We start from the raw sequence: 17,102 nt of genomic DNA on the forward strand, positions 1-17,102 counted from the left end.
TTGCTTGTACACTATTTGTTAAGTACAATTCAAAATTGTTTTGCCCAGAGCGAAGAAAACATTGCACCTTTTCCTGTACTATCTGTTTAAAAGCAGCGGCTACAAACAATACAAGCTATCCTTCTTCAAAAGTCACAAAATACACAATATTTGCCACCCGAAAAACAACTGCCACCGCAGTTGGTCCCAGTTCAGGGGCAGGGGTGTGTATGACTGAAGAGTCACAGCCTGAAAGTGTCACAGGTTTGACACATCTCTACAATCATTGCATTATTAAAAGCAAAGACATTTGGCAAGGCTGAACTAGCGCACTATATATTTCACCGATTTAGTAAAAAATACATAATAATCTCCTCTGAGATAGCTTGTGTAACAATTACTGGTTCAAATAAATACAAACTATTTCAATTTGAGTACTCAGGGTAGAATTTTTGAGTTAAAACCTCCAGCAAGCATTCCCAAACATAAATGGGAAAACTTTACCCAGCTTAGTACTGAGTCCAGGTAAAATGGTATTACTAAAAAAAACTATGAAAAAATCTGAATTAACTTGAGCACTAGGGAAAACATGGAAGCATAAAAGTGATCTTATCCAAAAGTCTTGCGTGTCTCTTCCTTGTTACACTAAATGCATAAGAATGCACTTGCGACTGAATGTTCCTTCATTCATTTCAAAACTACAGACTTTCAATTCGATAAGCAGCTTTGTTTCTATCAACTCATTTGTAAAAAACACCATCAAGCTTGTGCTCATTAAATATATATATGTATATATAAAAACATACAAAAAGTACAAGATAAATCACATTAAGAAACTTTTACAGTGTAATTGTCCTGATTATTTTATTCTTAAGGGCCAATTTTCTTTTTTTGTGCACAGAATCTCAATGTGACTGTTGTTCCAGAATTCAGCATAGTGCCACTGCACAGAATTCACCTTTCTGTGCAGTCCATTAAAAAAAAAAAAAAAAAACAACCCAAAAAACAACACACACCACAGGACAAAACATTCTTCTTAAATCAAATTCTATTTGTGAATTCAGCAAAATAATTTCTATAAAATAAAACAGCAAAATATTTAAATAGTATAGGGTGGGCTGTATCTGTTTTGCAGGGGTATTTGGTTTTTAGACAGGTTCCAAAAAATTACACACATTCAAGTTACCAATTTTCATTTAAATACAGTATTTACTGATGCGTTTCTTGAAGTCTTTAAACAAATGTTTATTCTGGAATAGAGATACCTCAGAATTGTATTTGACTAACCAGTAGTTTCTTTTATCATTAAACCCTGCTTCTAATGTTAAGATTTCCTGTATAATGGATAAAGAGCTAAGACAATTCTCGCTTCCAAGTAGAACTGTGAACGAGCAGAAAACCAGCAAGTTAACTTGGTGCAGTGGCACTCACGAGTACTGTGTGATTTTGTTGACTTCCACTTCACTGGGATGCAGTAGAAGGAAAGTGTTAGAAGTTTATCTAATAAGCTCTACCAAAGAAACAAAACAAGCACACCAAATACAGTCTATTATGCTCCAGGCATCCTGGCATAGCAAATTTTTGCATATTTGTTTTAAATCTTTTAAATTCCTATTACTGAAAACTAAGTGTTCTTTATCCCACCCAGAGACAGAACTGTCAAACATCAGATATGAGGAACATATGTGAAACTGAAAACCACTTGTTTGTCACATTTTCCCCTCCCCTTTTTATAGTCTAGGTGTAAGAAGAAAAAGTTCTGAGCAATCCAGTTGTCACATTGGGACAACTGCTGTCACTTGTTTGTTTTTCCCCCTCATTGGCTACACTAACTTGGTGTGAAGCCATGCTAAATGTTACAGCATAACTATAGCTTCAAAGTGATTAACCTAATACCAGAATGAAAAAGGCAATGAAAAAAGATCTAGAAACAATGTTACATCACCAATTTTCCACATCAACCAAATAATTAAAAGGTTACCAGCCATTACGTTGCTCATAGTAAAATCGACTTCAGTGGCAAAGAATTAACATGAAACTATTTTTGTGGTTGACATGGATAGGCTTTTTCGTAAAGGAGTTGATCCGACTGCCATGAGGCAGGCAACACTGGTTGCAGAGCGCAGCAGATATATCAAGAAATTATTTTTTTGTTTTTGTAGATCTGTGAGTCTCATCAAGACAAAAAAAATGTTTCTTGCTCAAGAATTAACAGTCAAACATTAATATACTATATACACCTTTGCCATTTACACATTAGCATCAGGCCATTTATTACAAAACACTATACACTTTCCACTGCAGGCGGGTTATATATTGACAGCAATTTTCTGCAGATAAGACAGTGAATAGACTCTCCACTCCATGTTGATTAGGAATAGTTTTTTCTAGTTTTAAATATTAGCCAGACACAGAGAAAAGTTGGACTGTAAGGCCTGGGTGCACAGTCTTGATGGAGCAAGTTAATTGATTATGTGCATTTCACTAATCTTTTGTCTGAGGCGGGGAAACTTCTTCACTGCCTTCATAATTTTCTTGTGCTCGTTGGCCAGTTCGCTGAGGGTTGTTCATATGATGTGCTGCCGGGCCTGTATATGGCTGTCCATGCACGTGGTTATTCTGGAATAAAGCACAAACATTTTACAGGGACATTACACTTGTGGACCATTTCCTAACCCCTTGACATTCAGCCTATCGAAAAGTATTCTCAAGCACGCTGAACTTGTGTAGTAATATCCACATGAACACACATCACAGTTTCTTCATTCCTCTGCATCACATCGTTCACTTACCTTTTAATTTACACAGACAGTAAACAAACTTTCAACTTGTAAAGATAAAAGGATTAGTTAAAATAGTAATCTCAGCTTTTGAGTAACAAACATTTACATGCAAAGCAAAAGTAGCAAGAAAGAAAAAAAGGGAGACGAAAGGAGGCTGCCTATGTGCTGCAGACATTGAACTGTGCACGTATTTTACGAACAGATTCAACCAGCTTAAATTCTTTTCCTGTGGCAATGGAAAAAGCATACCTGTGTTTATGCAGCGTATTTCAGTTTTCAAGAGGGAAAACTAATGTTACAGAACTGAATGAAATCTAGACCAGTGGTTTTCTCCAGATGCTCTGTCTCAGTTTAAAAAGTCATACACCCATCTGGCAAATGAAAACATCCCACCATCTATCTATTGTTTTGCAGAGTTTAACCAACTGTGAAGAAACCAGGACTACGAAGATTGTGCATGTTAGTGAGAAAGGCCGTCTCTTGCAAGAAAGTGAACACATCACACGGGTCATGGTGAGGTTATGGTACGCGTCTGAACTCAGGAGCTCAGAAAGAGTGGGAAAATCTGTATGACTTACCAACTGCTCTGCTGAGAACATCAAATAAGGAAAGCAAGATGGAGGAAAAATGGGTTTGGGCAGGAAAGGAAATTAAATTAGCAGATTTGGAATATATAAAATGAATTGGAACAAAAATGGCAACTAAGTGGGGGATCTACTAATTCAGTTAATTCAGTAAAAAACCTGGTTATGATTTCTTTCAGATCTGCCTTTCCACTGAGAGATATTACCAAAGCAGCCTTTTAACAGATTTAGATTTGATATGTACTGAAGAATTAAAGATCAGGGTTCATCGCACAATTAACATGTAACAAAGCCATCTGCATTTTTCTGAAAGCCTTCCAATTACCTAAACTGAAATTCAGGCCTTGAGGCTTGATTTTGTATTTAAAAACAAGAAAGCAACTAAAAAAATATTACCGATGTCAACAAATACAACAGCATCAAATTCAGTATGCACTAGACCGTGATGACATCTGTCCCCCTGCTCTTTCTATGAACGATTAATCTCTGATCTGGTAACATTAAAATTTTCACCTGAAACCTCTGATGGTGAAACTCTTCTTGGCAAAATGGACGTGAATATTTACCTTTATTCCTACAAATGTGATATTTGACAATAACATGCTTCTAGCTAAGTGCCTGTAATTTAAGTTACCACAAATGCTACAAAAAGTTAACCTCGAACTCTGAACAAATGCTTCAGCTCTGAGCTTTTACCTGTTGATACTGGGAACCAGGTGAATGGGGATACAGTGGGGCATCTTCAGGTGGAGAAGACTCATGTTCATCTGGGGCATCAGGATCATCTGGTTCCTAAAGTTAGAAAAAACATTTAATTTATTTAGGTAAAACATACTATGATTATACTCTCCAGAACCAATCCTACATGCAAGTGACTGTTTCAGACATGCTTGGAGAAAAATTCCACCCCATCACATCACCCAAAGCTTGTACTGTGCTACATAAAAAAATCCCGAATCAATGTAATATTAGGAAAACAGACCCATTCACAATCTATTTTACATGGTGAATTTCAATTCTATACTGTGAATTCATGAAGTGACAGATGTCTATGGAAACAGTAATAAATGTGAAAAAATGCACAGGAGTATGTGACAGAAGCCAACAAAAATAGAAATCCTTATTTATAAAATGTGTTACCTCTATAATGACTGGAGGCTGTTGCTAAGGTTAATTATTTATAGAAGCACTTCACTCAATTTTATTACCATAAGTCAAATTAATTCTTTACCTCCTCTGGGCAGAGTTCACAAGCTTTTGCCAGAGTCATTCTAGCACTGTGAGATCTCTCTAGGAAGTAGCCATTTGATGTTTCATTGCTTTGTATTGGTGGAGACCAATTATTATAGGTGTACTGGGGGTTGCCAGTGTATGGTCTACGCTCCAGCTCATCTCCAAGCCATTCTACTGCCCAGGTCCATTTTCTCTTCAAATCTCCATTGCTCTGCATATGGAAAATTAACAATTCAGTATTATTTTCTCTGTTCTTCAAAACAGATGTATTTTTCCCTGCCTATACATCAGATAACAGAGAATAGACTGTGAACACATAAGCTGCTGTTTAAAAGACTATTTCAGAGTCTTCAGAGAGTCCTTATTTTGCACAGAGAAAACGTAAAATCTGATATGAAGCCTGTGGATTTGCAGCTGCATCATAGAATCATGACTGCAAGTTTAATCAAATTGCTTTCAATCCCATCTGTTGACCCTCTGATATAGGAAGGTTCAAATGAGTTGTACTTAGAAGTTCTGATTTCATCAAGGTGAGGAAAACTGAATAATGGTGGTTTAAAAAAATTTTTTAAGTACACAGAATTGGAAAAAAAGGCAGCAAGAAACAGAAAAGCATCACCTGAAGGATCTGATAGGCTACAGGACAGTTGCTGAAGAGAGCTACCATGCACTTTATACACTGGTAAGCTCTCTTCTGATAATGATTCTTGGAGCGCTGAATGGTGTCAAATAGTCCATCCCTGTCATCCGGGATTCCCTTAAGTGCATTGTGAATCCTAAAAACAAACAAAAAAAAAAAACAGAAAACTTCAAGTGTTAAGAGTTTTAGTGTTTGAATTAAGGCTTCACTTTCAATGTAATTATAAAAGGATAGCTCATATTCTAGCTTCCAGTTTTAGTAAGAGGTTTTTTTAAATCAAAAAACCTAACTTGACACATCACACACACCACTTATAATTTTAGCACATGTGATAATATTTAAACTCTCAGAATAAGATATATAAAGCATGTAAGTGTGAATAATTATAATTACAGCAATCAACTTTAACTGGTAACTTTCTTATTTTTAAAATCAACTGCATTTACAAAATAGACCTGTTAACCCAATAGGTCCTTACAGAACTGGAACAGTTAAATCCACAACAGAACATTCACTTACGTAACAGCTATGCTTCTCAAAGCTACCCTCTCTTTGATGCAGTTCCTCTGAAGAGAGACAAATGGTTCACGTTTGTGTATGGGGATAAGGGGCTTGGGCACTCCCTGAACTAAGCCCACCTTCTGTGACTACTGCGCTCGAACAAGGAGTGGAGGAATTAACTGCCACTCTGAAACTGTGCTAGAACTGAGAACTGCCATACTTTTGACTTTGGAAAAAAAGTCAGAAGGGCATGGAACTGACACTGACATCTGGAAGAGCTACTACACTCATTGCAGGCAAATCAATTGCCCTCTTTCTTCAGAACCCTAGCAACAGTCAGTGAACGGACTTGAGGCAGCTGCCAACCTAGGCTCCATCTATAAAATGACAATGAGCTTTACTTCAGCTGATTTATCTTAATGGTACTTGTAACCCTATTATCCCAAACTTGGCACTTGAAGCTGTCAAATCAAGAGAAATTTATGAGAGCGAGTTCAATGCCAAAGAGCAGCAGTGGCCATCTCACAGTACAAGAATACAAGCAGCACTTGTATAAGATCAGATGATGCTCCTTTTCTATAAGTTGGAAGATATTACCATTTACTATGGACAATTACACTATATTTGTTTGTTTGTTTGTTTGTTTTGAAAGAGAAGACAAAGATCATTAGAAGTCCATGATTATCACAGCAAAACCAAGAACAGAGACCAAGCAACTCCCAGAAGCGGCAGCAAGAAATCGGAGGATAACTGCAACTGGCCACTTAACAGCCCTCTGCTGAAGCCTAACACCACTCCAACGAACACGGCTATTCCTGAGACTGCAACCTTGAATATGCAGTGATGTATATTGCCCAGTATAGTGAAAGCCATACCACAACAGTCAACCTCCTTCACAACACTTTACTTCAAACATAGCCCTATTCCAAACAACCACTTCCATGATTTCCCACCTGCGTTTCAACCCTAAAATATATTATTTTACTTCACATCTACTAAAGTATATGGACTTAAAGACATCTTATGGAAGTATTTATCAGGAAGAAAACAAACAAACTGATTATATCTGCATTACATATACATGTATATGGAAAACCAAAGAGCCAATGTACAAAGGGTATTCTTGTCCCTTACCTAAGCTGTAATTCCTATAAAGAAAATGAAGAAATCCCTCCAACTCAGCTTTCATGTTCTGAAGTGTGGTAAGCCAGACTGCCACCTTCTCTTAGCGCATCTTCTAAAGTAAGGCCAAGCAACTGATAACATCCAAGAGCACAACCTATTTCTACAGGTTAAGTACATGAGTTCACTTCAATACCCTTATTGTAGGCAGTAAGTGTGCTCTTAACTCAAAGTATTTTAAATGGCACAGGAGGCACGGTTGCAAATTATTTAGTAAATCCATTACTACCTATATTCACTTAATATGAATCAGTGACATTTTGAAATAGGTAGCATGTTGATGACATTTGTATCGTGTTACCCCACCCACTACTTCTATAAAAAACTTCTGAAAAATTGACTGTTCTCTCAAACAGTCAGCATCTGCAATAATTACTTTTTTTTAAATCTCAACTTTCAAAAGTCTTATTCTGTAGACATATGAAAATACGGGTTGATACTGGATGAACACTTAATGTATTGAACCTAAAATTCTCTTGAAATGTGATCAGATAGCGAATATTTATGTATGAAATATGCTTTTGTCCCAAGTTCACACTTCACGCATCTCTTGGTATCACTACTATGACTGACATTAGACCGTCTTGAATACGACGGTTCTAAGAATCAGTATGAGCATCTCACAGTAAATACAAATGTGTTTAGCCTAAATGGCACATTCTCTTGTATGTGAAAAATCTTATCTTGGGTTTATAGGACTAAGCAAATTTCTCAATAGGAAGGAAGGTCAAGGGAAAAAAAAAAAGTAGATTTATCTCAAAACTTGAGATAAAAGTGGAAAAAAATGCTTTATTCCTGTATTTTCATGTGATATACAGGGTGTTTCAAAGAGATGGACACAACTTCAAAGCACAGTGATTTCAAATAGGTTTCGTCTTTTTTAAACACCCTGTATATTCACAACAAATATCTTGAAAGGATTAGCAACAGAACTGCTGGGAAAACAACCTGTACAAAATACAATAATCTTGAATTATAAAAAGACAGGTAAATACTAACCTGTGAGTTTGCCAAGAGTCCTCAATTAACAGGATTTGCAGAAGCAGATCCAAATAAGGTCGAAGCTCATATGTATATGAATATGCAACCTTAAAAAGTGAAAATGCAGAACATAAGAAAGCATTCTTTGAAACATGCAGATTATATGGTGCAATAGAAGAACGCGATTAATTTGAAATGAAATTTACTGTAATGTAAAGTGTATTTCAAGATACAATGCATACTTGTTTTTAAAAAATGTTGTCCGTGTCAGGGTTTTTTGGGCCTTTTTAAAAAAAATAGACTGTTTTGTAAATGACAACATGTTTCCCCATGAGTTTCTAACACAATTGATCTAAAGCCCCAAGCATGAGATGATAAGAAGCTACCTTAAAAAATACCTTTAGAAAAGCAAAATTACAAAAAGGTATTTTTCAGTGATATTGTTACTTGTAGACAGTATGTTCAAAAGTTACCCTAAAATGTAAAATCCGTGGCTGGCAAAATAGCAGTAAAGTGATTTTTATTACAATTCTTTTAAGTGTCAAACAAAAATACATAGAACAATGTGATGTTTACATGGAAAAAATGGGCTAATACAAAGACGAGCTAATAGAAGTCAAAAATATTTGGAGTGGAAAAGCACGACTAACATTACAGAGATTACAAATTAAAAACAAGACAGTCCCAAAGATTCTTTCCTGAGTCTGAAGCCAAGTATGTTCTGCAGGCTTCTAAAAAAGAATCTTATGAACATACTCAAAAAAACCCAACATGGGAGATCTTAGGAAATGCTTCTAACTTTCCATGCAACCTAAGAAGCTCTTTCACAGATAATGATGAAAAGGTTTTAGGAAATGTTCTTGCAGTACCTAAAGACAACCTCAGTCTACTTACTTTCCATCCTTAGCATAGCATAGCATTCCTAACTCATAAAAGGTCAACTGGTTTCCTGAACTCATAAGAGGACTTCTCATAGTACTCCAACATGATATATAGACCTAAGAGTGTACTTCCTGACAGAGGATGCCATCTTAAGGAAAGTTTATTTATCAAGCACCTGTTCAGTACTAAATACAACATTTCTATAAATAAATAAATAAATAAATACAGACTCTTACATCATGCACATTTATATTCCCATCTTTCTCCTTGCTTTTTATTTTTACCTGCCAAAGAAGTTCACTGAGGACTGTGGAAGAGAACTGAGGATTCTCCCAACAGCAGAAACGAAGCAACTTGATGGTCTCTTCAGAGTTGCTACAATCTTCAATAATTTTCTTCACATAACTAGTTCTCACAAACAAAATGTCTGCTACGTTCTGCTGAAGTGCCATTATAGGTTGAGATAAATTAGGATCACCGTAAGGGTTGGCAAGTGGGGGATTACCTGCAACAGTTATCACAGATGAAAAGGTACTGAAGTACTGTCAGTGTAGACACAACAAAATATAAATTGGTGTAACTCATCAAAAAACAGTAGATAGAAAAAGAACCCAACGGCTCCCTAACAGCTGATTTTCTTTGAAAAATATGGTGGTATGAAGTAACTAAGTTTTCTGATTGTGAAGCTTGACACTTGCTGACTGAGAGAGCTACTTGTCCCTCTCAGGTACAATTATGCAGTGACAATCAAAGCAGAGGAGCTGGAGACATGTTCATATGCAAGAAGATAAATTACTGAGAGTTTCCTCAGTGAAATCCTCTTATCTCCTGCATTTATCTGCTTCACTGGTTGTGTAGCAAAGCCCAAATCAATTGTATTTTAGGACACAAGGTCTATTTATTTCACTAGGCAATGCGAAAGGGTTCAGAGGAATACCTATGTCAAAACAGTCCTGTCTGAATCTCTAGTGTAGAGAGAAGTCATATACTCTTGAAAGAATAAAAATGAATGTATCTGATTTAGTAAGCTTCATTTTGTTTGATGACGGACTGTTGATTTGCTCCTGATGTTTCTAAATGTAGCAGTGTTTTTTTGTCTGAAGAGGCCCAGAAGTCCAGGTGAGAACTTTTCTAAATTAATATGCTGAAGCAAAAAATAACTTTAGTCTGTAAATAGTAATCATAATTAGTAGTCAGAGTAATGTTCATATAAAGTAATTTTTTTTTAGTACAATATTATGAATACAGTGAATATGCAATCATTTTTCATAGGTATATCATCTTTTCAGCGTAAGCCTCAAATAATGCACTGGAAACAAAACCAAATCAAAACTGCCAAATGGTTCTGAAGCTTATTATAACACAGTAATATTTTCAGTTCATTAATCTTACTATAGCACATTCTAGCCTATTGACTTTATAGCCTGACACATCAAGCTGTAATGAGTTTGCCATTAAATAGCCTCTCTACAGATTCCTAATTAGGGTTTCTAAAATATGTTTAATAGAACATGTACATATACAGGGTATAAAGTCCACGTAGCCCAATATTCTGTCACCATTTCTCAAAGATAACTGCACTCTATTCAACTACTAGAGATATTAAAGATTTATACTGCGGTTGACCAATTTCTGGCTGATTCTTTATCTTTTACAAATTAAAGTGCTGGTTTCTGTTTGCTGTCTTGACTGCAAACAAGCACCAAGTAATTTTCAAGAGCTATCCACAACAATCCTGTTACCGATAAGCAGTTTTAGCTATTTCAGAGCCTGTTAAGAGTGTTTCTTCTGAATAGATTACTTTTTGTACTGGTAACATGAAAGTAATTATTATTTTATTGCCTATTCAGAATCAAAAGATCTTTCTGCAACTCTTCACAATGAGCTTAAACGATCCTAAAATTACTACTATTTTGTAATCAAACTACTACTCAGTTGTTTTCCTGTATCTTTAAGGAATAAGGCAAGAAGCATAAAATACAGAACAGATTTCTGTCTTTTGCTTTTTAGTATAGCAGATCAGGTTTGCTTACAACAGATTTCTGTCTTTAAACAAAAAGGAGATGCTAAACATAAAAGACAAACCTCTTTCCAGCTAAGCCATTTTACACGTAGTAGCTAAATATACACAAAAGACATTTACTGATACATTCAATTAATCTAAAGAAAACTTAAAATTCACTATACCATTAATAGAAGACTGCATCCGCGATGACACATTGCAACAACGGATCAGTTGTGACACAACGGTGTACAGCTTCCCCAGTTCAGCATACTGGTATTTAATTGGAGGACCTGGACCTTCATCCAGAGCCACAAGCATGAAGGTTGCAGGAACATTTAGTTTCAGAAGTTGTGTCTTTTCTGCTACACCTTTACAGGGCAGAAACAAAACAAAAAAAGGATACGGCTTGTTTCTCAGACAATACTTTTTATTTTTAAGAAAAATAACTAGTGTTTACAATGTTTCATAACTTGTCAGTTGCTGGGTTTTATTATAACCATCATTTATGCTTTATGAGGAAAAAAAACCTAATCAAATCAGTAAAGATGCACAAGAAAATCGTGTTCCGTTGAAAAATCACATTGAAAGAGAGCTCTAAATGACTACAATCTAACAGTGCTCATTAGCACTTCAGTAACCAGCACCTGTGTTAAGATCAAGTCTTTTGGCCAAAGAATCAACTTTTTTTTTGTGAGGCTTGGGACAGGATGAACACCCCCCGCCCAGTATATTTTGTTATATTTTCATCATATCCTAGGTACATCAATTAAAAATTTAAGACATTTCCAACTGTACCACGCTATGCAGCAAGTATAATAAGAGTGACATAAAGAAATCAAGATAAAAATGAGAAAACCACAAAAAATAAATCCAAACATACAGCTAGTTTCACCACAAAAACATACGACATACCATGCTTACCAGGAAATTACTAGATCAAGTTGCTCAGATCCCCGTCCAGCCTGGCCTGGAATGTCTCCAGAGATGGGGCATCTACCATCTCTCTGGGCAACCTGGTTCCAGTGTTTCACAACCCTAACTGAAAAAATTTCTTCCTCCCATCTAGACTGAATCGCCCCTCCGTTCGTTTAAAACCCTTACCCCTTGTCCTACCGCAACAGGCCCTGCTAAAAAGTATGTCCCCACCTTTCTTATAGGACCCTTTTAAGTACTGAAAGGCCACAATAAGGTCTCCCTGGAACCTTCTCTTCTCCAGGCTGAACAACCCCAACTCCCTCAGCAGAGCTGTTCCAGCCCTCTGATCATCTTGGTGGTCACTCTGGCCCCTCTCCAACAGGTCCATGTCTTTTCTGCACTGAAGGCTCCAGAGCTGGACACAAGACTCCAGGTGGGGTCTCACCAGAGCAGAGCAGAGGGACAGAATCACCTCCCTTGACCTGCTGGCCACATTCCTGCTAGCTCATGTGCAAAGACCCTCTTCCCCTATGAGAAAGGTAAACTCTATCTGACGCCAGCAAACCTTGTGCTGTGTAGGCCACCCCATTCTCAAAAACCCCAAAATTCCGTCAGTAACATCAGCCACGGAGCCATGTATCAATAGACTGTGTCCATCTGTTTCTTCTAATGTCACTGCCAACAACTAGCAGGAGAGAAAACAGCCTGTGCTCACAATTCTCTCACCAACCACCCCAAAGCCCTGCAGTCTCTTTTGATCGTCCTCAGACTACCAGTTGCAACTCCATCCCCACCCACATGGAAAACCAGTAACAGGCAGCAGTCCCAGGGCTGTACCAGGCTAGGAAATTTTCTAGTGATGTTCTTAACCCAGGCCCCAGCAATGCAGCAGACTTCCCTAAGAAGAGAGCCTGCCCAGCATATTAGACTCCCTGTACCCCTCAGAAGGGAGTCACCTACAACTATAACCCTCCTTTTTTTCCTCATGGAGGTGGTTGTAACAGAGGGGGTAGGCCTTTCTGATCCTGTCAGCACCTGTGGGTGTAGACAGATCTTCATCTGTCTCATGCACTGTCTGGCCTTCCACATCAAGAGCCTCATGCCTGTTGTACAAAGGCACCTGGGAGCACGAGGTGGGCAAGTGGGGGGGCTTCACCTGAGTGTAGACTTGCTTCCATTCACTCCTTTCCCTTGACCTGCCGCCTTCAGTCTGGCGGGGGAGGACACAGAACTCCCTTGATCTTGTTTCTCTTACTGGTGGCCTCTTCTGTCTCAGGAAGGCCAGAGTATGATTCCATCAGTCTATCTCCTTCTCAGGCTCCCCAATGCTTCTTTACCTTTCTACTTCTTCTCTCAGCTTTATCACCAGGCTGTGGTCATCCACCATTATGTTAAGATGGATTTCCAGTTACATCTTTGTAAAAGTGATCTCTCGCTTGCTTTAATGCTGGATGCAATTAAATCCTGACAAAAAACGGGTGATGCTGGAAGTGCCACAGCAAGTATTTCATGTCCATCACAACAAAACTGATACTTACTTCATCTCAATTTTATTATACCATGCATATAATGGGTAGTTCTACTAGTCTTGCACTGAAATATGCCAAAAATAAGTACTCATTTGCAATCATATTCTATCTCAAATCTAACCTTTCATCAGAAAATTGAGGACTCCAGTCTTTATGAAAAGAAATTCCTGATTCTCACATTCTTTTACCTCATGCGATGTCTACAGTGAAAGCATGCTGGCAAACAAAGATATCTAAGAACATATACAGATTGAGCTATTTCCTCAGCCTCCCAAAGAGTCTTTAAAGGCAACACAGATATGGAATCAGTGTTTTGCATCTGTAGCTGTGAACTTCAAAGTTGAAATAAAAAAATTAATATTGAAAAAGCACAGTTGGAATATACAAAGCATGACATTTCCATAAAGGAGAATCACGCATCTCTCTCTTTTTTGAACTTTAACTTCCTCAACTTCTTCAGGCTCAAACCAGTTGACAGCCCCACATGTCTCTTCAGTCTCACGACCTCCCTGTAAATGAGCCCTGAACGAAGCATCATCTCTCTTGCCATTTTTTCACTCCCACATGTCTCAGAAGGACAGTCTTATTGCTCCAAGCTTCTCATGTTCATCATCCAAGGATGGGAGAAAGACTAAAGCCCCAAACTCCAAACTGGAGGAACACAGATGCTCTAGAGAACATCTATGTGACATTATAACAATCTGCCTGAGGCTGAAAAACTGGATTCTCCTGCTGTTACCTGTGTAACTGGATCATCAATAAGAACAAGCTTATTAGTGTCATCAGTGAAAGTGTGTGTCATTTGCTTACCTAGATTGGCATACATCACGAACAGATTGAAATACTGCTGCAAATGGCGCCCATGTTCAGATACTTCCCTTCTTAGAAGATTTAGTACCGCTCTCAGTAAGTGATCACTTAAACTTAGGTTATCATAAGCCTATTTAAAAAAAAGTTTAATATTAGTGGTTGAATCTATCAAACCTTTATTGAGTTCATACTTTCTACTATGGCACAAAACAGAACTGGTGAAAAGGTATGGGATTCATACAAGCTCCAAAATACTAACAGCTGGTTAATCTCCTGTATCACAAAGACAAACAGAGGGAATAAGACTCCCATCACTAAATACCATGCAAGCCCTAGAAATTACGCAAGTACAGATGTTTTTAACTGAACTTTTCCTCCAACACTATCTAGACTTAAACACTCAGAAAACCACATGAAGTTCCACTGTGAGCTTTATAGTCTAAGAAAAACAACCAAATCACCTCAACAGGTGTATCTCAAATACCTCATGAAAAAAAAACACAGTCAAAGCATATGTAGAGTTTTAACTTAATACAAATTCTTTTCCTGGATGCAGTACTGAAAAACATTATGAGAAGGTAAGTGGAACAATACAAATAAAAAGTGTCTTACTGTAGACATTAAAAACATGACAAAGCAAAGGCTCGAAAAGGTTGATCTTTTAAATTTTAAAACAGTCTGAACAAAAATATTGGTGTAACAAGTATTAAGACTTTTCTTTTGTTTCTTTGACAGTTCTAGGTGTATAAAATTAGGAAATTCATTGTCTACTCCTATGCAAAGTTACAATTTTTGACAATTTCAGTGTTGCAGGACACAGGGGAAGAAACCTTAAGGAACTCCTGGATGTTTTCATGCTGTTTGTTTTGTTTGCTTATTTAAGTCTAAATTAAAAACAAGGGTTCACTCCCCTACACTTTATTATAAGGCACTACTTTTATTTTGCAGATTTCACACTCACAACTCAACTCAAAATTCTTACTACTCAGTCTTCAGAGATTTACCGATGAGGGGAAACTGAACCCCCTCGGACAGCCACTCTAACACAAACTGGTTCAGCTACATCATGTTGTGTAGTGCAAAATGGACAGTACAGCTTTCCTGTCAACACTGATGCATCTATTCCAGAACTTACATTAAATGCCAATAATGAAGAAGTAAGAATAAGTTTCGAAAGTTTTTTTTGTTAGAATATTAAATACCTGACTGGAAGGTCCAGGAGAGGCAAAAGGTGAAGGACATGGTCCGTCTTGCAATGAAAAATGTGCAATAAATACTATAAGTTTTGCAAATGCACCCCTCACTTCTGCACTAGGGCATTCCAAAAGATACTCAGAGAAGCGGTTTGAAACATTAAAAAGGACATTGTGTGCAAACCAGAAGCGTACATTCTTGCTGTGACGAAGAAGGATGCATAATGCATCATACCTGAAATAGAAAGTGACACAAATGAGTAGACATTAATGAATTTTAGCAAACACTATTTTGAAAATTTGAAGAAAACGCACGTTAAAGTTGATTCCCCAAACATTTTTACTCACAAAATGCTTACAATCAGTTAAATTGTTGTTCCTATAGGGATACTGTCTGTTACTAGCAATCACAAATTTAAAAGATACTTCAATTCAAAAACTAACATTTAAAGTGTAGCACTTCTACCACCCTTAAGAACTAGGACAGGATTACATCCCCTAACTCCCAAACTACTACTTAAAGCATGTCCTAGAGCAGTAGCCATCATTCCCTCTGTATCGAAACCTGCAGAGAGGGTGAGCAGTGGAGAATATGTGAGGTGGATTTCATGAGCTGTGTATAAGACGGGTAACTAAATATGCAGCCTTCCAGGAATTTATGTTCTCATTTACGGAACTAAAAATACCCCAATCAACCACAACAAAACCAAAAAACCACCACCCAACCCCTCTCCAAACAAAACCAGCAAAGAAACCCCCAAGAACCCCAAACAACGAAACTTCTATTCCAAAGAGGATCTTATGTGACTCTGCCCTTCTTCAGCAATATTTGAACTCCTCTTGTTTTCCTAAAATAACAGGAGTAACTTAGCTACTCTGCAAGTTACTCTTAGAGAAAAAACGGAGGTACATATTTGCCATGCCACAACTAATTATTAGTAGCTGTTAAACCACTGGTCATAATGAATAATAGATTTTCTCTCTAGTTCTACCAGTAGTAACCCACACTCCTCTCCTCCATACAGGATAATCTAGCTTAAAGACTGAAATGCTGTGGTCCTATGAGTACGATTGTACTGTTTGTTGTACTACAGTTTTGAATTGCAGACCCATAGCAATGTACATACAGTACTCTGCTAACAGAGTCTAAAAGACCATATACATGTTTCAGAAACAAAATACAAATAAAAGATGCAAAAACAGGTTGAAAAGAGCTTTCTTTAAAACTACTCAAACTATGAACAAACCATTCTGAATAAGAATACATAATCTCTTAGTTTTGTGCTAGTGATAGATTCTATTGCTTCATTCTTTTTAAAAGACAGACAAAAGGTATATTTTAAGGTCTGAAAATGAATTTTGGAGCTATTCAGCTCAGCAGTTTAAAGGCTCCATTTCTTCTGTTTGAGTTTCCCTCCCTTTTCATGTGCACCTTGACCATGTATTTGGGGGAAAGGGGAAAACGGGACAAGATCACTACAACCTTTTATTGCCCTACGAACATAACTGGGATCATTTAACAGACATCAAACTTGCAAAATGGTAATTGTTGTTAAAAGACAAGATACCAGTCACTAGCAGGGCCACGAACTATTTTCTTTGTATGAAATCCTGTGGTGAAGAGAAATCTAGCAGCAAGCTGAATACTAATCATAGTTATTTCTTCTGCTTCAGGCAACAGATGATCTTGTCCTAAAGAAAAAAATCAAAACACTCACATGTAGACAAGGTAGAAGCAATTTACTTCTAGTAATTTAACTGATTCCAGATCACTATTTTGTCTAAGATTGTGCTCTAATTCCAACAAGAAACTTCACCAAAACAGCCTCTAGATTCTACAATGTATCTTTCGCATACGTAAGCTTTATGACAAGTACCTGGAGGC

General features: G+C 37.2%; 1 protein-coding gene across 2 annotated transcripts in view; it reads right to left on the reverse strand.

The window, feature by feature from the left end:
- Positions 1–1,009: 1,009 nt before the first annotated feature.
- Positions 1,010–17,102, reverse strand: part of USP9X (ubiquitin specific peptidase 9 X-linked) — a 103,590-nt gene continuing 87,497 nt past the window's right edge. For both annotated transcript variants that reach the window (XM_065860178.2, XM_065860169.2), the window contains exons 36-45: positions 16,786–16,909; positions 15,227–15,452; positions 14,025–14,154; positions 10,953–11,138; positions 9,050–9,270; positions 7,902–7,990; positions 5,199–5,355; positions 4,578–4,790; positions 4,043–4,138; positions 1,010–2,598 (exon numbers count right to left, since the gene is read on the reverse strand). In XM_065860178.2, coding sequence (XP_065716250.1) covers positions 2,464–2,598; positions 4,043–4,138; positions 4,578–4,790; positions 5,199–5,355; positions 7,902–7,990; positions 9,050–9,270; positions 10,953–11,138; positions 14,025–14,154; positions 15,227–15,452; positions 16,786–16,909 — 1,577 coding nt within the window. In that variant the 3' untranslated portion in view covers positions 1,010–2,463. The remainder of the gene's footprint in view (positions 2,599–4,042; positions 4,139–4,577; positions 4,791–5,198; positions 5,356–7,901; positions 7,991–9,049; positions 9,271–10,952; positions 11,139–14,024; positions 14,155–15,226; positions 15,453–16,785; positions 16,910–17,102) is intronic.

This window comes from Patagioenas fasciata, chromosome 1 (assembly GCF_037038585.1).
Source record: "Patagioenas fasciata isolate bPatFas1 chromosome 1, bPatFas1.hap1, whole genome shotgun sequence".
Classification (NCBI taxonomy): domain Eukaryota; kingdom Metazoa; phylum Chordata; class Aves; order Columbiformes; family Columbidae; genus Patagioenas; species Patagioenas fasciata.